The following is a 23,053-nucleotide window of genomic DNA, read 5'->3' as shown; positions in this document are numbered from 1 at the left end:
TCCATAAATGCCGTCGTCAATACGCTCGCAACATTTATATATATGTGTGTGTGTGTATGTATATATTTATAATTGGTGTCACCCCTCCAATTTTGCCAAATGGCGTCAGTAAGAGCGCACTTTATTTTACTCCGCCTATAAATTTGCTGTTGGTGTCACCCTCGACCCTCCCCCGTCTGCTAATAGCTTTAAAGTGCTCACAGTTAATACTAACGATGTTTATCTATAGTCGATTGTTAATACATCTGGGTGTAGCATTGTTTTCTCAATAGTTTGCAAGCTTAAGTCAAGACCCCCCCCCCTCCGCCTTAATTGTCGCGATTGTCAATTAGTACTTAAATATTTTTAACCCTAAATAACCATTCATTAAAATGATAAAAAGTATATTTATTCTATATATTTTGCACATTTTTTATCTTGGTGTCACCCCCCTAAATGGTGTCACCGTGTGCGGTCTGCACCCCCGCCTCGCGACGCCTCTGATTAGAATATTGAGCTTGCCTTTGCGTATTTGAATTTTTTTTCGCACTTAAATTTTCTGATCATCGTAAAAATTGGTAAATTATATTTAGTTATAGACTAGTTGGATGGGGAAAAAACCTATGACACTATTTTTATTGTGTCCTATAGAAAAATTATTGCGCTGTTTTTATTATAAAGATCAATTTATAATTTTTCTGCCTCAGTGGGGATAAGGTGTGATGGTCACCCACTCAGGTGTAGTGTGTTTCACGGGCTACAACGACGCTTCTTGGATCAGCTTATTTATAGCATGCAGAGAATTGCAGTTTCCAGTACAATTGCAAATACATATAGCCCTTCATTAGGTCTATATACCTTGATCATTGTTCTATGTCCATGTCAGCCACTGCCCCAGTGTTTCTTCCAGATTTTTTTCTCCGGGGGGGGGGGGGGGGGCACTTGCAATTTTCGGGGGGGGGGGGGCGGTAGACTTTCTTCGGGGGGGGGGGGCGCGGACACTGTTAAAAGTATATATTTTCTATATAAATTATATAAATTTCCGAAGAGATATCTGGAAGAAACTCTGCACTGCCCTGAACACCCAAAGCCTGGAGTTTTGAATCCAGTCGACATAGTCGCAACTACCTAGAGGTCACATGACATGGGAAACACCGCTCACTGGAGAGCATAAAAATAACATCAACAGCTGCGGTCACACAGGGGACGTAACCAAAATATTTGAATTCCCCCATTATAATTTTTCAAAGTTCAAATAATATTTAAAAGAAGTTTCATTTGTTAAAAAATGTAATGATAACAAAGGACACCAAACAAATTGAATTCAAACTTTTAAATTTATTTTATTCTCATAGTTTACATAGGATTAAATCTGAAATGCTTAAAACAAAATTTAAAAACCACAACTGGCAAGTAAACAATCTATTTTAGGTAAGAACAGGTCATTCTAGTCACCGAAAAATTTCAGATACATTATATACATCATAAACTATTTATTTGCTTGCCTTCTAAATAAACAAAAAAATTAAACTAACAATCACATCAAACAATAAATATTCTCTACCAGATTAGTATGATGTGAGAGGTGTAATCAGCAATTCATAGATACACATGTTAAATAATTTATTCATAAACAGAATGATGAAATTATCATGACGATTCCCGTATGTATGTTAATGTTACAGAATACATATATTATTGAAATTAAAATAAAATCTAATGAAGCAGAAATAGAAAAGCTTAATATTGTCAATCAAACAGATATTATATTGTCAGGTGTGTAATTATATTACTATTAAAAAAATTAAAACTGATTAACTTAAATCATTATTTTCAATCAATCACATTTGCTTTTTTTCACTTAAACCTTTAATACGATGGTTAATTCATCTTATTAGTAAAATGCTACTCACTAGCAGTAATTAAAAAAAAAAACTTTTTAAAGTTATAAAAAAATGTTTTTGGCCGGTCCTAAAAAAGTGTAAAAAATCTGGCAAATCTGTAAAACAAATTTGTATTGTTCTCATTAAAGAACAATTTATACTCAAATCTTGCTATGAGAAATGAATTTTAATAAAACTTAAAACTCTAGTCCACACAATGCCATGATTAACTTCTGGATATATTTATTTTTATCCTGCTTTAAGTTTTATCTGACCAAGTTACACCTTTATTAACACATTTGATGCAATATGCTTGTCTACACTGTGAATTATAAGACTAGATACTATTTTCACTTCAGCTTTTACCCACATAATTTATCATAAAAATTGACCAAGGACAAAAAAAAGACTAATAGAATCCTTCAAAGACTTAACCAAAAGGTTGATTAACCGTTTAGATCCTACACGACACGGAAACTCAGTAAACAGAGAAATTACCCTTTGAAGATGGCCACAAAAAAGATTGTAAACCACAGCTAAGTGGGACAAAATCTACTTAGACAACTAACTTGCAACTATCCTTACCTCAGAAAGAAAAAAAAAGAATAAATTTTAAACAAGTTAAAACTGACTGATTTTACATTAATTAAACAAAAAAAAAAATCTCGCTATGACTAGAAATACAAAACCTGAGTCCATCAATGTTTATTAGTCTGTTGGGGTATAAGAATGGTAAGTCAGGCACTCAAGGGTTGTGAAATTATTCTGATCAATCATTCAACACCTACTTACAAGGAACTCTAGCAGAGGATGCATAGGTTCTTGATATTATATAGGCCTATTTATTTGAACAGAAAAATAATTTACTGATGTTGCTATGGTAGAAAGCATCAGAAATCAGTGAGGTTAATTTCAAATAAGACAAAGAATTTGCTGCATTAAACATGAAATGTACTGCTTTGTTTCATAAATTTTTATTCCTTTTAAAATTGACAAAATTTCACTTGGATTGTCACACATTTCCACACAAAACATTGATTTCTTTCATTTCCATCATCTTCCCTATCAATTCATCAAAACTAAATTATTATTTTTTACAATTCATCAAAAATATTTCTTTGAACAGAAATGTGTACGCATCAGACCCACTGAGATCTCACAATAGACGAAAGCACATCTACAATCTCATGTAAACATAATCTAACGTTGTGCATACAATCATATACAGAATCTAAACACCGAGTTGGAAAAACAGATTTTTTAAAATTCTTTCAATTATGCTGTAACTTTTTTTTACTTGCAATATTCAATTTTGTACAGTATGTGTCAAAACAATAACAGAAAGGTGCAGAGAATGAAACATTGAAATTACTGACAAGGACATTAACCCTTTTCTGTTTTACAGGTAGGAAATTAAGATATGAACAATTGCAATGAAGCAATTATTGTAAAAATTAACTGGTCCAAATATTAAAAAAATAAATTGCATAGTAGTTTTTAAATTTACATGGTACTTAAATATTTTCAAGAATTCTGCTATGTTTTCAATAAATAAAAACATACAGTGTTGATAAATTGGTAAAATAGTTAGGGTGAGACTTGGCATCAAATGCATAAAAATGAAGCATAATCTAGTTGTTAGTATATTGTACAGCCTTACATCTTAGTGCTGTAAGACAAAAGATCAATGTTTTAATAAATAAAAAAACTACTTTGTTATTAAACTTCTTAAAAGAGTGCATCGGTACCTATAGGTATTTGTATTTAAATTGATTTGCATTTGCTTATATATGCATCTATTTTGCCAATCTTTTCTCTAAATGTTCAAATCAATACTTAGAACACAATGGTATTTTAGGGAGTGAAGACAGCTTTTTGTAGGGGTAAAAAACAATGGCATGTATAATTTTAGACCAGAGTTAGTGCAGTCCTTGTCGCTTGACAAAGTTTCATTAAAAAAAAATAATTTTAAAATTGCCAACTTTAAAATGGTTGTCTTGATTATCGGTAACATCATCAAAAAAAGTATCATTGGTATGTACACAAACAATAAGGCAAATTGTATTTCCACAGCAGAAAAATTTCAAGCAGTTTGGTCATGTATTCATCAGTCAGTCGTCTCCCACAGACAAGCCATCCTAATACTGACATTACCTTTTATTAACATTCATTTTATCTTCTGCTTAAGTAAATGTGAAATTACAAAATTTCCTCAAATTTTATTATATCATTAGTGAATAGGTGATTTTAATTTTTGAGTACCTGTATTTATTATACATTTTTTTATATACAAATATACATATCAGTATAATTGTTTACATTTAATAATCAACTTGACGCATTGGTTAAATTACATTTCCTGCATAATTTTCTTTTATTCCATTATAAGCAAATTAAATTTCATCCTTTCTAAAAAGAAAATATTAAAAAAAAAATATATTAAAAGAGAAAATTGATTGACCCAATCAAGTTAAAATGTATGATTAAAGAATCCATTCATCACTGCCTACACTGCTATCATTCAACCCAGGCATACAGGGTTAACACAGCTTTTTGGTTTCAAATAATTAAAAACAGCAAAACTAATGACAATCACCGCACCACAAATAAATACGCCAGCTCTCTATGCTACAGTAGTTATCTATACAAAGATTGGAAGACAAACCTGCAGAACAAAGAAGATTTTGATGGAGAGAACCTCAGCTAAAATTTGATGAGCACATAGCTATTAGTGAAAGAAATATCTTCAGTGATGAAAATGGCGGAGTGGCATAATAAAACAATGAATCATTTAGTGACAAAAAATTCTACCTCTAACCAACATATATATTGTAAAATTCTAAACCTACAATTAAACATTAAAATGCAATGGAAGATCTTGAATGGTTTAGACTAGCCAATATCATAAGCTTTGTAAGCAATGAAAAAAAAATGTTGAGAAAAGAAAAAGAACTGTAAAAAAAGATTTAAAGAAAAAAAGGCAATGCAAGACCTGTGATAAAATACCCCCAGGGATATTTACACAAAAACAACTAAAATAAATTTCAATAGCTAGATGATGCATAGCATCTCTGTAATGACTATGTTACAACTAGTAACAATATTCAAGCTACTGTATCTTTCAAGATAAATGAAATCATTTTCTGAAAAGATGTTGATTCTGAGTTTAAAATTTTTTTTTCCTCCAAAAACAATAACTGATATTGTGTTCTTAAATAATTTTACAATGTCTGCATGAAGAAAGGTTGAGTGATTATGGCTTACAGGAATTTTTGTTTTCAAAACTGGACAGAAGAGCTTCATGTTTTGTTATCTCTCCATAGGAAGGAATGTGGGATAAAACAAACGGACATTTTGAAGACAATAACTAAAAGCAAGGGGACATGTCTGACCAATAAAGGATTTTTTTTCTCTTGTAATTTAAAAAAAAAGGTGGAAGAAAAAAAAAAATGTATCATCGTTGTTATTTAATTTTGAGCAGTGTAAAAAATTAAGGTGAAAAGACAATTTTTGTTTTACATGATGATGTAAGAAGTAAAACAAGTAGGTGTAGTTAGAACTAATCCATCTGAGGTTACATATGTTGCCCTTGGTTTTAAATTTCAGTAATCATTTAATTATCTTTCTGGGAGAAACCAACAAAGTCTTCACATGTATGAATCATTAAAACAGAAAACATATTCTTAGAAACTTTGATGATAAAAATTAGTCATGTTTGGGTAACCCCAGTGAACGAGAAAAGAAAACATGGTATATTGGAATAAACAACAGAATATATCTGTACACAAAAACATCAGTATAGTTAACAGCATCTCAGCATGTTTTTAAAGAATACATGATAAATCTTTTGGGAAAAAGAAACCTTTAAGAAACCACAATTCATTACTAAATACCCAAAGTAAACCACAACAATAAAAGAAGTCTCACAACAAGGAACACTCAAATCTAAATGAAGAAAATAAAATTCAGAAACCCCAAATGGTAATTGGGATAGAACAGGGACAGATGTTTTAAGAAAACGTAAGCTAAACTGTAAAATAAAGGGGTTTTAAATATGGATACAAAAATAAGCATAAGCTTTGTGTATAAGGGATGATATGAAACAAATTAAATAGCCTTTCTTATTCAAGATAGCTATAAGTGAGATGACTGGTACTTGGATATGGTACGACTGACTCTGGATTAGTGTATAGCTCAGACAACATGTGTACACAATCAGGCTGCATCACCTGCACAAGGAGGAGGATACATGTCCTTGCCTGACATAAACAAGCAGCAGTGACCTCAAAAACCAGACAAAATGGAATGACCAAGCAGTCTATGAGGTCACACTTGTTAATTAATTTTGACTGTTAACCCTTTACAGTCCTATGCACAGCAAATGCCTGTTCTGTCTAGGCCATTATTTTTCACTATTAAGTTTGATGCTGCTTTTTAAATTAAAATATGTATTGCATGGTAATTAAAAGTGATGCTCAATAATCTACATTCATTTTCCTCTGTGAACTGTATGTTTTAATTTTTAAATAATTTTTTCTGAGAAAACAATTTTAAAAGGGAGTTATTCCCCTTTGCTTAGCATATTGCAAAGAAAATCATTTACTACAAGGACTGTAAAGGGTTAAAATAATGCTATATACATTTTATGTATCACATCTGGTGCTCTAGCTCAAATTAGAATGAAGAAATAAAACTAAAAATAAACGAGTACACGAGTAATCAAAAGCTGGTAGTAAATACACATTCCAGTGGGTATAATTTAAATCTAATATTAATTATTGGCGTTTTGTAAACTGCTAATCCACTTGAGATCCAGAGATCTGATAAGATTAAAAACTAAATAAATACAAATTTTAGATGGTTATGTAACAGGCAGCAGCATATTTTTTTTTAAAAACTGATCAATGTAAAATGAACATTACATTTCCAAATATCACTCAATAGATAATTTTAGTCCGACACTTCCTGATTACTAGCAGATGGAGTGAGATTCTTTAGTAACCATGACATGCAGAGGATAAAGAAAATACAATTACCTAATCCCAATGAGATTCTAAAAGCAGCCAATGCAATATAATCATGGACAGCTTAAAATCAGCTCTAGAGTATAAATAAATCTCAGGAAATTTTATACTTTCAACATGCTGCAAAACTGCTAGAGAAAGATAATACCTTAAGCATCAACAACTTCACCATAACTGTTATTTAAAAAAAAAACTGTAATGATAATTTTGGTTTTGAAAACTGAAGCCAAGCTTTGTAAGATAAACGTTACCAAAAAAAAATTTAAAAAAAGAATCACATACCACAAAATTGCATTGCATTGTTAAACTACAAGTCAATTTGACTCAATTGAAGACAGTGTATTGGACACCATCAACTTTAAATGGTGTTGCGATCAAACACCTGATCAAAACAGTATAATACACTATCAATTCAACAATTATTTCTTTTAGCTCGAAGCTGCTAAATAAAGTATAATAATAAAAATGTATTTTTACTTTAGCCTAAAAAAATTCTTGAGATAATATTTTACTTACAAGATTTTAAACAATTTTTGACCTTTTTTAAATACATACATAAAAAAAGATTCAAAGAAGTAAATAAGGAAAATAGAACCCTGAGCTATCTGAATGACAAAGGAATCTTAAAAAAAAAAAAATATTTTACTCTTCCAGCTAATGCTGACTTTGGCAATGGCAAATAAAAGGAAAAAAAAAAACCTACCAATAAAAGAGCCAAACAGAAACAGCGTAGTTGCTCTGATTAAATAATCGATGAATAAACACACGAACATTTGCTTTGGTTAAAAACAACTGTTTGGTTCTAAAACTTAAAACAAATGCTAAAATTAAAATCCACTAAACTACACATAGTGGTCACTTCCAGGTTTTAAGAATTTCTTTTATGCTAGTGTAATTGTTTCACACTCCTACATGTAAAAAAAAACCAACGGTAAGTGAATTAAATCCGTGTTTCATTGCCTGAAGATGTAGAAAATCCTGGATTTGTAACTATTTTTGGATGTTCAGGAATTATATCATTTTTTGGAATATTTCCAGCAGGCCCCCACTTTGGAGTGGGATGAATCATACGTCTTAATTTCTGAAACAGAATAAATTTGTAGGATAGAGAAATTAAATCATATTGAAAGCACACAATATTTTTTACTATAAACAAGACAACCCCGGAAAGCTGGGCACTGAAATGACATGCTTGTACTAAGTTAAAAACTAAAAACTATAATCAATTTAATCAGCATGTCAAATCTAAAAGAGGTCTTTTATTATAACATAAGAAGAAAAAAAAACTGTACCTCTCGGAAAGAAGTTTCCTTGCGTGATCTGTAAAATCTCCATGCTCCCATAGCAACAATGATGATCATAGGAATGCAGGCCATGAACCATCCAATTAGTTCAGCCCACATAGGATAGATCTTGCCATCATATTCCATACGGTTGTAATCAACCCAGTTGAAAAGAAGAAGGAACTGGAATAAAAAAAATGAACATTCATTAGTATGTTGTAGTAAACCATGCTATTCAAGCCTTGAGTAAGAAACTTGTTTTTATTAATATAGTCATCTTATTTAACATTATGCAGGTCAATAAAAAATTTTTATAATTTAAAAAATAAATTAACTTTGAGAACATCTAATATATATTTATATTTTTACAAATTTTCTTCGTAATAGGGTAGTTTTAATTTCTATATTTAAGTATACCAAATTATGAAAAGTATTTAAATGAGTCTAAGTTTTAAAAACATTCTTCAGCACACCATACATGAATTCCAAGCTAACAATTAGCTAAGAGTATGATATAAGTGATTTTATATAGGCTTATAAACTTAAAAAAACCTTATCAAGCCTAGATCCATGAACAACTATAAGTGTTATGATGCATGTTCCAATTATAAATCGCACAAGTGAATGTTGGTGCAAAAGGTATGTTGAACGCCAGTGGCGTAGCCAAGAATTGGTCATGGGAGGGGTTAAAAAATGTTTCCATACGTATATAATCCTCTATGTGTGTATATATATATATATATGGGTCAGGGTCCATGGGAGGGGTTATAACCCCCCCTTGCCTACGCCACTGTTGACTGTTGAACGCATGGAATGATGAAGGGTATATTGCGACAGTGACGTTCTAGTGTAAAGACTGGTTGCTGGGTATTGTGTGTGAGTGTGTATGATTTTCTTCACCTTGGTGAAAGGGAGTACGTGAGTAGAGTATGAGAATAAAGATAAGAACAAGAAGTCTGCTTTCATCTTATTTATCAGTTGTCGCCTATGTTGTCTTGATGAACAATTGCATGAAATTATATTGTAGTGGAAATTAAAATGGTATTGAATCAAACAAACCCAAACCACACACTCAGCTTAACAATAAGTATAACTCCTCTACTTTAAAAAATACATGGTGTGGAAATTTCAACACCAATAAAAATGTGCCTAATTGGTAAGCTGTAATATTTTTAATCACTTGAATAGTGAGAAAGAAATTGGTCTGGTAGAAAAGGGTGCAAAATCTATTGCATGCTTTTGACCAGATATAGGAATTAAGAATTAATAATAGGTCTATTTCTAGTCGTTAATTAAGCATTAGAGCAAAGCGAACTTACTATAAGTGTTGCTGGAGTCAGAAATTTCCAGAAAAAGGTGAAAAATAAATGAAAAGGTCGGCTGCGACGACCAATCATTAATTCTATATTTTCCAGGAACCTGTCAGCGCCTATTAGAAATAAAAGTAAAATAAGTCACTGCTCCAGAACTGAATAATAAAGTAAAAAAATTCATAAAATGGTTAAAATAGTAAAAGTAAAGTTTCCCTTTCAAACCTGACGGCCTATGGGGCAAGTGAAGTAGAGTTCACTTGTGTCTGTGACCTCGGCATATGAAGAGATAGTGTGGTCAGCACTATGCCCAGCCGCCTTTACTTTCCCTAACGTGAGTTAGGTACCCATTAGAGTTGGGTGGACCCAGGGACGGTCTACTGACTTGAACCGGGATTCGAACTCGAGATTTACGGATTAGCAATCCAGCTCTCTACCGCTAGACCACTCCATCCCCCTTATCTAAATAGGACCTACCATAAATCCAAGCAAGAATAAAGCACTCGAGTATAGCCATGATGAAAACAGCCCAACTGGCAGAGTATGTGTCCATTAACTGCAGTACATACATTCCTCCCTAGAGATTAAAAGCAAAGTCTGAATTATCTATTGAAATTACAAATATTAAAGTAGAATTGATTTATGGTTCTGAGACCTGGAGGGCTACTAAAACAAATACAGACAGGCTGCATTCATTCACTAACAGATCCTCATGATAGATGGTCAGACAAAATATCCAATGAACACTTGCGGCTAAACACCAAAACAACAGCCAATAAATTAATCAATATTGGGCCACAAAATTTTTTTAAGTGTTTACCTCAGTACATACAACAAGACCTCCCAGAAAGCCAAGGATGCTGACACCGAGCACAACAAAGACCTTCTTCTGTCTCAGAGGGGGGTAGGTATCCTGGACAGCAGTCATAACTGTTTCCAACAAAGCAAACTGGAAGAACAAATTTAATGTGTTTACTTCAATAATACATTTTAAAATCTCCATCAACCATATTCCATGGTTATAAAACACATTTAAATGTATTGCTTTGAAAATACATTTTAAAATTTCTGTCTACTATACAATATATCTAAATGTAACACTAGATAATACATCTAAAAAAAACTCTTATCAATTGTCTGTCAAGGTAATACATCAAAGTATTACTTCAACAACACAATTTAAAATCTCTATCAGCAATATTCCATTGTTATACAATACATTTAAACATTTTACTTTGATAATACATTTTAAATATCTATTAATTATGTTCCTTGGTCATACATCTAAATGTATTACTTTAATAATTATAAATCTATCTCAACTATCTTTCATGGTAATACAATACATAAGACATTTATTTAGACCATTTTAGTGCCAAAACATATAATTTATTTGTAAGACTTACCTCACTCCCCATTCCCAGAGTAATCAACATGAAGAAAAACAAAAAGGACCAAAGTGGTGGAATTGGTAGACGGGTAACCACATCAGGAAACACAATAAAAGCAAGTCCAGGACCTTAAAAACAAAATAGTAACATTCATAATAAAACAGCTAATTAAATAAAGGTAAAAGGTAATAAAGACTTAAATACACTTTCATTATCAAACACCTAATTAAATAAATGTAAAAGAAAACAAAGATTTAAATACACTTTTATTATTACAATAATTCCAATAATGGAGACATTTGTGTTCTGAAAAATGCAAATATAAAAACATTTGTAACAGTCCTAAGGGCAGGTGAAATAGTTAACCTGTATCGAAGAGCTCTTTACAAGAAGGGATTGTGCTATTATAATGCATTGAAGTAAAGCCTTTACTTTTCTCAACTCATTTATGAATGTATTACAGAAGACAAGTTTTGCTACCTCTTTAATTTATATAAATGGAAGATTATAATTTATGACTATTCCAACTGATGGGAAGAAGTCTGAAGTAAACATACCTTGTGCAACCACTTTATCAACAGGCATATCCAACTCTTTAGCTAAATATCCCACAATGCTGAATATAACAAATCCAGCATATATACTTGTGCAGATATTGCCAACTCCAACAATGAGAGAGTCCCTAGATAAAAAAAAATAACTTCCAATAAAAAGTTGAAAAAAATTTAATTAGATAACATTAGTACATGCTAATAAGTCTGGCAAAATTTATTTTTAAAATATTTTTAAATACAAGGAAAAGAGAAAGAAGAACTGTGTGTGTGAAATACATTTATTTTGTTATTTCATGTTTCACATTACTTTTAAAAAAAGTCTTTGATTCTGCTTTTATTTACAACTTGTTTTTTTCTTGTTACAATTATATTAACTTTTAAATGACGAATGATGTCCTGCAATTAGAAAGCAAAAAAAAAACCTTACTTAAAGCAGTTGTTGTTAAACTTGTTGTAACTGGACAGTGTAATGAGGCCTCCCCAGGCTGGACTGAGAGCAAAGAATATCTGTACAGCTGCGGCTACCCAAGTCTGGAAATAAATTTTCAAAAAGTTTAATTTATTTTTTCTTAAAAGGTATATATTTCCTGGGACACATTTGTATCTTCTTAATTCATTAACACCAGTAAATCATTCTGTGTGTGGTTTGGTTAGATACAGTGATTACTGCTTAACAAAAAGTGGCCATAAGATTTACTTGCCCCAAGTTAATTTGTCAGGAGTCATTTAATTGGGGCTACTTTTGTTCGGTTATTTTGTCGGGGTTTAATTTGTCAAAATTCGGACTAGAAAAAATTGCGTTCTGAAAAAATTTGGAAATCCGCTGAAATTCTGAATCTTGACCTACATTTAATCTTAATCTAGCACCGTCCGACCTCACCTCGCGCAATAATCCAATAGAAAAGAAATGCGCGTATTTGATTGTCAGCTTGATCTCATAACTGTTATACTCTATTTAAATAGGAATATGTAGAATACGCGTGTGGGCTGTTTCCGTAGAAGTCATTGCCGTTTATTCCTAAAATTTTTAAAACTTCGGATTTGCGCAAAGACATTCCTGAAAATAATAAATTTATATTTTAAAACCCTTGTACTGTGATGAGAATACATGACCGTATCCAGGTTACCGGAGAATTTAAAAATTGACTATCGTCATCTGATAATTAAAAAAAAAATTACTCTTATAATAGCCCAAACCAATAATACCAACCTGTGCCTCAATTAGCTTGTCAAACTTTGGAGTCAGGTAATAAATAATCCCATCCTTAGCTCCATCCAAGGTGACGCCACGAAAAAACAGTATAGTCAGAACAACATAGGGGAACAATGCAGTAAAGTAAACAACCTGTGGGGAGAAATGATGTTCATTTCAGGTCTTCATAAACATCAAATTTACTACACTACAGAAATATCTAACACTGATAAAAACATGATTATATGTAACACATGAGTGGCCTACCTTCCCCACACTTTTCACTCCTCTGCTGAGAGCCAGAAATGTAAGAAACCATGTAAGTAGTAAACACAACACAATTTGCCACCGAAGAGAACCAATGTCTTCAATGCCTTCTGACATTCCAAGTATACCACGCCTGAAAACAGAAGCAATACAAATTAATTCTTCACATAGACAAACCCTTCTCTTTCTCAATCAGGCTTAACCCAACAACTGTAGTGTAAGGGACTTTGTGATGAGTAAATTCTTAAAGAGTTTTGGCCAGTCTAAGATAATGTAAAAAAAGCAAATAGCACATATTTTACATATTCTATAAAGGTAATGATTGCTCTATAATTGGTAGTTTTATTGCTGGTGATTACATCCACCTTTCAATGCTATAGAAATAATAAAAAATTTATAGGTGCATTTAATTTCCATCATTTTTAGACATTTCCATGAAATATTATAACTATTAAATTAGTATACTAGTCCTTAATTTAAAAAAAAAAAAATAGGCGGTCTCTATTTGATACATTTTTCAAAAACCATTAATCAGAAGAAAATAAGTACAACACTGTGTGGTTTGTTGCATAGCAATGAGCTAGTAAGGTGTAAGCAAGACATTTTTTTTTTGTTGACCACAGAACATGGGCCAAGTCAAGACAGAGTGCAACAGGGTTAGGGATTGAGAAACTCAAGCCTTGCAACTAGACCTGTGTGTTTCCACCAGGCTTTTACTTTCTCGTTCATTTTTAATAGGTTTAATATGGGAGACTCCATACAACGTACATGGTTTTACATAGGATCTGGTTCACAACCTACATTCTCAAAGTCTGAGTACCAAACACTAGACTGGTTAGCAAGCCTTACACAAAAGAATATAATAGTATTTGTTTATAGCTATAAAGTCAGTCTTTTATACTATAAACAAAAAATTAAACTTAAAAATAAATTTAATTTTGGCAAATACTCACTCAAAGTAGTCTTCAGCTGGGGGCGCACGGTTAGATTTATTGTGAGCCAGCTCACTGATGTTGTAAAAATGCACTTCTGTTTCGTTGTAACAACGATGTTTGTAATAAAGAGATCCATTTGTGACTGTACATTCCTGGGCATCAATATGAGAGTAGCATCCTGACAAGAAGAAAACAACAAGGACAACTTTAAAAAACTTTTATACACAACAGGACACACTTATTCTGACAAAAAAGAACAACTTACAAACTTTTATACACGACATATTCTGACAATGAAAATAAAATCTAGAGTGTAAATAGTATGATTGATAGCAAAATAAATGTGCACTTACTGTCTGTAGCCCATTCTTTATCACATCTCTGCCATGGTAGTTCAGAAGTGAATGATTTGAACATGTATAAAAATGCCCATCCAATAATCACAGTGTAGTAGAATGCAACCATACAAGAAACTGCTACCATTGCATGCCCAATACCTGAGAAAAACAATGCAATGCTTTCAACAAGAGTATAAACCAACAGTTTATACAGGCTTTTAAAAATAAAATTAGTATCCACCCTTTTGCCTAATATAGTAACAATAACAGACCTAATGAGCGTATTAAGTATTAATGTTTGAAATACATTTAAAAATAAAAATTTATGACAGTAATGATAGTATGTATATTAATTTTGGTAAACACAGAATTGCATTAACAAGTTTTTCGATCATACACTTTAATTTTAGCAGACTTGGATCTATGCAAAAATGGCAAAGCTAGTTTTACATTTGCATCTAGTACATTTTATAGAGAGTACACATGATAGATACAACTAGTAAACCCTGCAGTGACTTTCATGACGTTTAATTTAAAATTCCAACCACATTTCAGACTATTTATAGACTTAACTTCATCTGACCTTAATAAATACTATTCTCACCATTCAGTAATGGGCAGATTCTGTCAAATATTGCAGCAGGACCAAGGGCAGCATATTGACCAAAGCTCAACTCCAAGAACATGAGCGGAAATCCAAGTAGAACAAACATGAGAATAAAAGGAAAGAGAAAAGCTCCTGAAATAGAATATTAAACATTTTATTAAACATAATATTAAATCAGGACTTCTATATATCATACACAGAATTTTAAAAAGTAAAAAAAAAACAATATTTTCCATTACTTATCCACAGTACGTATACAAATCTAAGAATTACAGATATATAACAACAGATCCTCACCATTTTAATAAGCTAAGTAAGGAAATTTCAAATAAAATATTAAACATTTAATTAAACCAAAATTTCAATATTACATATGCAGAATTTTAAAAAAATATGTTTAATTCCTATGCGCAGGGCACGTACATATAAAAAAATTACAAATAAATAGCCACTTTACCTCCACCATTTTTATAAGCTAAGTAAGGAAATCTCCAAACGTTCCCCAGTCCAACAGAGTAGCCGAGGAGTGACATGAGGAAATCAAAACGACCTGACCAGTTCCCACGGTCATCGGGAGCGGGAGGCTGTAACTCATCTTCATCAAGAGGTGTGAGGACAGCTGTACTTGAAACATCTTGAACCAGTTGTTCTTGGGCACTCTACAAAAAAAAAGTGATTCACAACATTAATTAAATACAGAAAGAAGAATTTAAATATAAAACTTACACTAGAACCTGTGACTTTATAACAGCAACACCAACTAACTAACAACTGCAGTGCTTTTGATAATCAGTTACAAAAGGTAATTAATTAAACTAATTAACCATGTTGTCAGGTGTCTTGAATGTTAAAGAATCAATCTGGGATATGTCCCAAATTTAAATATGTTGTAAATAAGATAACAAGCTTTAGTCACTATATTATAAATAACTATGCATGTAACAAAAATAATAGTGCAAATGAAGAATATTCTAAAGGTTCTTAAATAGGTTAGTTAGTGTTTGTATAAAATGTAAAAATTGTCATAATATACAAGTTAAGGAATGTTAACGGCCAGATGAATATGCAATGTCTGCCTGCTTAGGTGAGACCATACTATTAGTAGTGGTCAATTTAGAGCGAGGGGTTCAGATAACCAGAAGATAAGCTTATAATGACAGGATTAGGAATTAAATATATGGGAGTTCGCAATTAGTTTTATGTTACTTAAACTGCAGCGACATCATGTGAAAGAATTATTACTTTCAGTGATAATACCACAAGATGTGTAGCCCTGGTTAAAAGACTATAAGTTGAAGCTACCAAAGGCAAAAATATATACATTAAAAAAATGAAAACATGTAAAGAAAAACAATTCTAAAAAGAAAAAAAGCTAAACAAAAAAAAACTAACACAAAATTTGATATAACACCATCACCAATGATGAACCGAAACCCCCAAAACGAAGAAAACTCAATACAAAAATTACATCTTCTTCTAGAGCCGACTCAGCAAAATCTTGGCGATACCAGGCCACCCCAACAGGATTTTCGCCTTTAGTTTTGCCCTCACCCTCTCCTCTTTCACCATCACTTCCTCCAAAATGCCGACCTTTCCCAAGAGTAATTATGGGATCATGATGCTGATGATCAACTAGAACACCCCTCTGGAATCAAATGGAACACAGTGATGGCCCAGGTTAATATCAAACAGTTGCCTTGTCAAATTCTCTTCAGTAATGTAGCAGTAGAACAACAAAAGAGGGAAAGGTTAAAAAAAATAGACACAGTAATTTAAATAAAACCTTTATTTCAATCACACGTCATTTAAAACAAATTCATGCATAACAATACAAATGTTATTCCTCTACATAAGGTAACAAAAAAAAAACATAGAAGGGTCTAAAATGAGTCAGAAATTTGTTAACTAAGTCAATCAGGAAAAAAACCTCATACATGCAGTATAGTTACAAATTTATATTAAGTTAAAAAATTAACTTTTAAAGTGAATAAACATTCAGATGATACCAGCTAGATACAAGCTCCTAAAATGTAAATGCTCTCACACATTTAACTTAAATGAATAAATGAATTTATTGAAAAGAACATACAATCAATATTTAGGACTGCCATCTGTTTCAAAAAGTATGTTATTATGTCTGTAATCTAATTATAGAAACTATTATTCCCTCCCCCATGTTTTGTGTAATTGTAGAGACATTTTTAGAACTCTAACTTCATCAACCAACTTCCTCTATTTAGGACAATGTATACAAGAAGATACAGAATGAAAAGAGATAAGAATTTATTAGGTACTTCACACCAAAATACTTCAAACACACACTAAAAAAAAGATGATAAAAAAAACCCCATTGGCTCAGAACAAAAACAGCATTTGACACAAGATTTAAGGTAAACTATGCCTTATTCAAGCAACATGAACCATCTGTTGAGTTGTAGGCTGGCTACATTATTAAAAAAAACAGCTAGCATCTGGTCTGCTCTAACACTACAGCTAGGTTTAGATAGATTAATTACACCACAATAACTCTACAACAGACTTAACTGAAGTCTTATGCCTACTGACCTTATTTAATTATTTATCATAATTTTTTTCTTTCTCATGATATGGATCCCACACCTATATTCTCTGAGGCATGGATGGCATGTTTACACACAATCCCTCCCCACCACAAATTTCCCAATGCCAATCCCAAATTGAAATGGTTATCGGGTACCTGTACCTCCAAAAGCTTTTAGTTATTTAGCATAACTTTTAAGAACGATAACTAACATTATTAAACAAGAACGTAAATACTGTACTAATATTCCTGGTATATTAGACTTTTTACATGTTAAGTGTAGTGTGAGTTTAAGTATAAATCAAATAAATCAGAATCTGGACTATTTGAAATATCCAGGCTTCAGTAGTTATGGATAAGTCAAAAAAAAAAAAAAACACTGGGGTACCAAGAGACAGAAGGCTGAATCATCCCCGCACTCCCTAAACCATTACGGCAATTACAGAGGGGAAATGTTTAGCTTCTCTTCCATTTTAACAAATTTGCATAAGCCCTGGTCCAACTGTTTCATTGAAAATTGACAACAAACATTCTAGACTCTACATGTTGCAAGCACCTCGTTATACGGGAGCATGGGCAGACTGCTTGCGTAGTAATTTTAACACCGAATTTTTTTTTTATGTAGGCGCAAGGAAACACGTTGTTTGGCTGTAGTTGGCGTGCACGCTAGTCACGCGTGTGCCTTGCAGTACACGCTAGTGGACATCTTAAAAATACGAGAGCTGACAACAAAGATAGCACACAAGACAGTAAACCAAACTGTGTATGTGCTGTAACGGAAGACGGGGCCTCAAGGTCAACACGTCGCGGCCACGGTGGTTTATCGCACACAAATCTCTCCCAATTCAAAATCGATGGTGCAGAGAGAGCCTGCCCCAAAGGAAAGCTTTAAGTATCCAGACGAGTCGTATCCGAACCTTAAAAAACTGTTCAATATTGCATGCTGCATTAAATGTGTGCACTGGTGTCTTATCAATAATCTCGAGATAAAACGTTTCTCTTGCTATAATTAGATTCTAGATTTAAAAAATTAACTTAATCAGGTGCACTATTGTAAACAGTCTGCTTGGCATTTGCAATGTGTACAAACTACGATTTCAGTCGTGTAAAAAAATATTGTTAAAGAATATAAAGATATATCAGCGGTTCATCTTGAAAAATTGATCCGTTGAGACAGGCTACATCGGTCGATTCAATCTTTAACCAAAATCTATAAAATGTATTTAAAAGCACAGGGTCATGACCTTTTTGTGGGTCACTTTTGTGTGTGTGGTGGTGTGTCGATGAGGCTGGCCGGCCCGCCCGCATTAAATGAAAATCCGCGTTTCTTAAATAGGGCGAGTCGGCCATGCAGTACATACAAGTGGCACGGGACCAAACCGTGTTACTTGATACCGCGCCTTTTACTGGAGATGACACAGTTCACATCCCAAGGCAGCTGTCTTCTGCGCTGTGCTAGCACACTTCCAGAACATAGTGTTATCATACACAGAGGCAACTGCGAACTCATCATAAAAAAAAGTAGACCTCATTGTCTTTCTGACCAAAATCAAGGGTTCTTTTTGTTGAAGTGTATATTTTAATTTGAATTTACTTCCATTTAAAATGGGGAAGTGAGCGTGCACGGGCAACTTTCCTGGAGTGATACCCGAAATAACCACCGGACCAAACTGACAAGTGAAGTAGTGTCCGTCTGTTTTAATGGACCAGCCATTACACGTGAAAGGGCTGTCAGACCAGTACACTAACCAGCCGCTCAATATAATTACACTACCGGCTGTACAGACACCACTTTACAACTCACCTTGCCATTGGGTAGGTCTTCACGAACACTCAGACCCAACTGCTCAACTACCGAAAGATTCTGTGCTTGGACAGCGCCGTTCGTATTGTGGGCCATTTTTAAATCCATCTCTAGCTAATTACTTATCGATCAAGCATCCACTTTATCAAAATTTGGATAGTTTGAATTCAACTATCCAAAAAGACCAATCAAACGATTTTTTACCAGTATTTACTCATAACTACGTCACAACCTAATTACTTCAAGTAGAATAGTTGCAAATGTAAAAACTGGGTTCTGAAAAGTATCGCTCGTGAAACTATTATGTGGCACCACACTTTACTTGCTGCCGTAGTCAAACGTGTCACTCAGTTCTTGGGAGCCGTAGATCGTTCTTACTGCATGCGATCAGCTTTGTTACATTACATGTCAATTACAACCTCGCTAACAAGCCAACATGAGGTGTTGATTAAGGAACTTGGTTAATTACGAAAAGAGAATGGAAAAACAACAACGACACGATGAAAACAATAATCCCAAGATCGAACTCTGTCCATGGCGAAATCCCCGATAATTCCTAGAGTAAACAACGTGGCACCATCAGACAAGAGATAAGACATTATTCCAATAATATTGGGTTACCAGAGTTTAACCCCCCCCCCCCTCCTCCATGATGGTCAATAGCAACACTAATAGTGAGAGGGTCAGGAGATAGCCTTTATGTTCATCTAGCTGTTGGCTGACAACAGGCCTTGAGTACCACGACAAAGAAGAAAAAATACAGTACATTTAATGGGTGCTACTTTTGCCACACAAGAATACATTTGCATTCCAATACTCCCTAACCACACACAGCAGTGAGGAGATCCAAACTAAGTAGATTGTTGTCTTTTTTTCCCCTCTAAGCTTTGGAAAAATGTATGCAGTGACCAAAATTCTTTTTTTTTTATATAAATAGTGACCAAGATAAAAAAAAAAAATACATTTGAAGTAGATTGTAGTCAACTTCATAAGCTCTTGTATAGAGTACCCAGTAGCTGAAATTCTTTTCTTTTTGGAATATCCAATTTTTTCCTGTATTCCCAACCGCCTCCCCACTCATCCACACACTCCAGCCACTGGTTCAAGATCTGCATATTTATGAAGCATTACAAGCTTACATCCCTGGTCTGCAATCACTTGTATTTTTTTAAGACATGAAAGATGGTGCACTTGGGTATGACTCTTAAGGATTCTGCACAAATCATATTACACAAAAGGAGAAGGGGTGGTTTATTATTTTGTTATGCCGTGGGGGGGGGGGGGGGGAGAGAGAGAGAAAAGGTGTGTTATGTTTACTTTATTCAATTAGTTGTGTAATTTATGCTGTTGAAAATGGCAGGAGAACAAAATTAACATGACAACTTACATATTTTTCTTTAAAAAAAATGTAAAACTTTTCAGGTATCCCTAATAAGGGTAAAACAGTCAAATTAGAAACAATGTTCCCCATAAGCTGCAAGGTAGTGTAGTCTGTCATTTTGTAAAATACTTATATCATCGTATAAGACTTTTAGAACATAGCGCAAACAAAGTACATGTTGCTTACATTTCCCACTTAATCTAGGGAATGTTGCTAAGAAATATCACTTTTTTTCCCCAAATAAAATTTAAATGCACAGCTTTAGTATTTATTATCACACTGTGTTGTGGTTTGGATCTGGTTAGTTCCCTATCATATTATAATATGAGGGATGGTCAATTTAGTTTATATGGAGGAGGTGGGGGTGTTGGTCATGTGATTATGTGCAATGTTTATTGACATATAATATGTGCACAATCTCTTATATATTAGGTGTCAAAAAAATAATGTGGAAATCTTCTACTTAGATTAGACACTATAAACAAGCATAACTCTATAGGCCTAATATAATAATAATAATAATATAATGCCAGTGTTTTGATACAAACACAAATCATTCATACATTTTTCACAAGCATGGTATTACATTCTTTCTAAGGTACTAGAAGTAAAATAGATTGTAGAATTCACTACAACAATTACTTCACAATTCAGAAGTGTAGGTTTTAAATATATTCACGTTTATGCATGTGTGTAAATCACGTTTACATAAAATACACTAAGCTACTAAACTAGAGCATACAATATCCTATTTTAAAAAGTTTAATATTCTAAACAACAAATTTTTATTGCTTTACTTTTGTTTAACACAAGACTTAAACAAGTAACCTTTTTAGCTTTTCAAATGGCTTATGGAACTGTTTTCATATTGAACCAATTATGCAGAGTAGTGGAGAGATAAAATTGCAGTACATCAGAAATTAAAGGTACATCACTAGGTCTAAATTCTTCTAATAGGATTTAATATATCAGTTAAGTGCCTGCAGGCCTACAAAAATAATTAGACACAGTTAAAGTCTTTGTTTTACTAGTTACTGGCCTATAGGCCTAATATTCCTATCCAGTCAACTATATATATATAATTATTAGCGTCCATCTCATGAAAATAGGTATGAAAATTCAACTACTCAGTTTCTGCTATTACCTACAACCAGGTGGCATAGAGGTGGGTAGAGCTTTATAGTGTTAAAATTTCTAGGCAAGCTACTTTGCTAGTAATGTATTCAACTTTAAATAAGTCCATATAACTGTCTAGAGTCTAGCTAGATCTACTTAATACACTGCATTTTTAAGAGGAACTTAAAAATAGGGGCCTATAGGTAGTGTGTTCTTTCATGTAGGCCTACATTAGTACATATTACTACAACTACAATAAATACTATTAGGCCGACTAAACTAAGAGTAAGACTGACTAGATCTAACTCTGGCCTTAAATAATTAAAATTAGGCTACGTTTTATGTTTTAACTTCAGTTTTAAGTAAAGAAGATCTAGAAATTCTAGATTCTAGTAAAAGTGCTATGACTATGTCAATATGATCATCTTTACTTCAACTTCAAGTTTAAAATTAATATAGGGCATTATATAGGGGGCCTAGATCTAGATTCTAGTACTACTAGAGTCTAATTCTCATACAAATATGCTCAAAACTAAATTGTTGAAAAAGGATGAGAGAAAGGGGGCTATTTTAGATTAGCAGCATGAATTGCTCACGATTTAACTGCATGACAATACTGACTCACAAGGACACTGAGAATAGATCTGTGATTACAATAGACAGTGGTAAAAAAAAAGCCTCAACGCAACTAAGTCTGCAAACAAAACCTGAAAACTATAGAATATTTTGTAAAATAAAGAAAGATAATTTGCTGTTGTCGTTTTCCAAATGTTTCCTTTTAAAAAATCAACAAATATTGAAACAAAACCACGTGTATATTACTGAGTTGTTTGTAATCAAAAGTTGTAAACACGACCCAGACGGGTTGGCGGATTGATTCTTATGATTTCATCATCACTTCAAGCTATAGCACGACGGAACTGTTATGGCCTCGCTTAGAGACATGAGGGGGATTTAGAGCAACACCATGTGCTGGGCGTTGTTTAAGTTATTTACACCTACATAAATGATGTATATCACTTTTTACAACTACTCACCAAAAGATCAACCCTAGCTTCGTTGTCATTTTCACCATTAACAGTTTTAGTCCCATTTTCTCTAGTTACTACGTGAGGATAAAGAGTAGACTTTCCCGAAGACGCAGCCATTTTCTCCTACTGACACCATACTATCCGGTGTAGGGTTTACAAGATCTAGAATCTAGTCCGCGTGTAAGGATAGCCCCGATAGGCCAAAGCGCGCTCAGGGGCGGAACTACCACACCGCCAGACCCCCGCAACGAAAAAAAAAAAAAAACCATTTTATTCCAATTTTTTTTCAAGCAACTTGATAACGGTTTTGTAAATAATAAAACAATCTACAACATGGGTAATCTTTCTACAGTCACTAACCAACGCTATTGCGTAGAATTAAAAAAACAAAAACATCA

General features: G+C 33.0%; 1 protein-coding gene across 2 annotated transcripts; it reads right to left on the bottom strand.

Annotated features, from left to right (window-relative positions):
- Window positions 1-2,514: 2,514 nt before the first annotated feature.
- LOC131936870 (sodium- and chloride-dependent glycine transporter 1) lies at window positions 2,515-22,806 on the bottom strand. Of its 2 annotated transcripts, XM_059293969.1 has the most exons (16): window positions 22,662-22,806; window positions 16,232-16,408; window positions 15,221-15,422; window positions 14,761-14,895; window positions 14,172-14,315; window positions 13,837-13,996; window positions 12,884-13,016; window positions 12,635-12,769; window positions 11,852-11,955; window positions 11,428-11,552; window positions 10,886-10,998; window positions 10,300-10,428; window positions 9,957-10,056; window positions 9,489-9,598; window positions 8,179-8,352; window positions 2,515-7,967 (listed from the first exon to the last, which is right to left on the bottom strand). In XM_059293969.1, exons 1-16 carry the CDS (start codon window positions 22,770-22,772, stop codon window positions 7,827-7,829), a joined length of 2,193 nt encoding a protein of 730 aa, XP_059149952.1. In that variant the 5' UTR covers window positions 22,773-22,806; the 3' UTR covers window positions 2,515-7,826. The 2 variants fall into 2 exon arrangements, with proteins under 2 accessions (XP_059149952.1, XP_059149953.1); XM_059293970.1 differs by lacking the exon at window positions 16,232-16,408.
- Window positions 22,807-23,053: the final 247 nt, after the last annotated feature.

The sequence above is a fragment of the Physella acuta genome, unplaced genomic scaffold (genome assembly GCF_028476545.2).
Source record: "Physella acuta isolate Inbredline_101_S28 unplaced genomic scaffold, ASM2847654v3 ptg000193l, whole genome shotgun sequence".
Taxonomy (NCBI): domain Eukaryota; kingdom Metazoa; phylum Mollusca; class Gastropoda; family Physidae; genus Physella; species Physella acuta.
The sequence above is the reverse complement of the archived record's forward strand: the minus strand, read 5'-3'. Positions and strand labels throughout refer to the sequence as shown.

Bases quoted from the DNA above. Each gene is read 5' to 3' on its own strand.
- LOC131936870 (XM_059293969.1), bottom strand. From the start codon at position 22,772: ATGGCTGCGTCTTCGGGAAAGTCTACTCTTTATCCTCACGTAGTAACT. The intron at 14,896-15,220 runs GTAAAGTGGCTA...ATTCTATTTCAG, and splicing joins AGCTTATAAAAATGGTGGAG to GAGCTTTTCTCTTTCCTTTT. The intron at 13,997-14,171 runs GTAAGTGCACAT...TCTTCTTGTCAG, and splicing joins TAAAGAATGGGCTACAGACA to GATGCTACTCTCATATTGAT.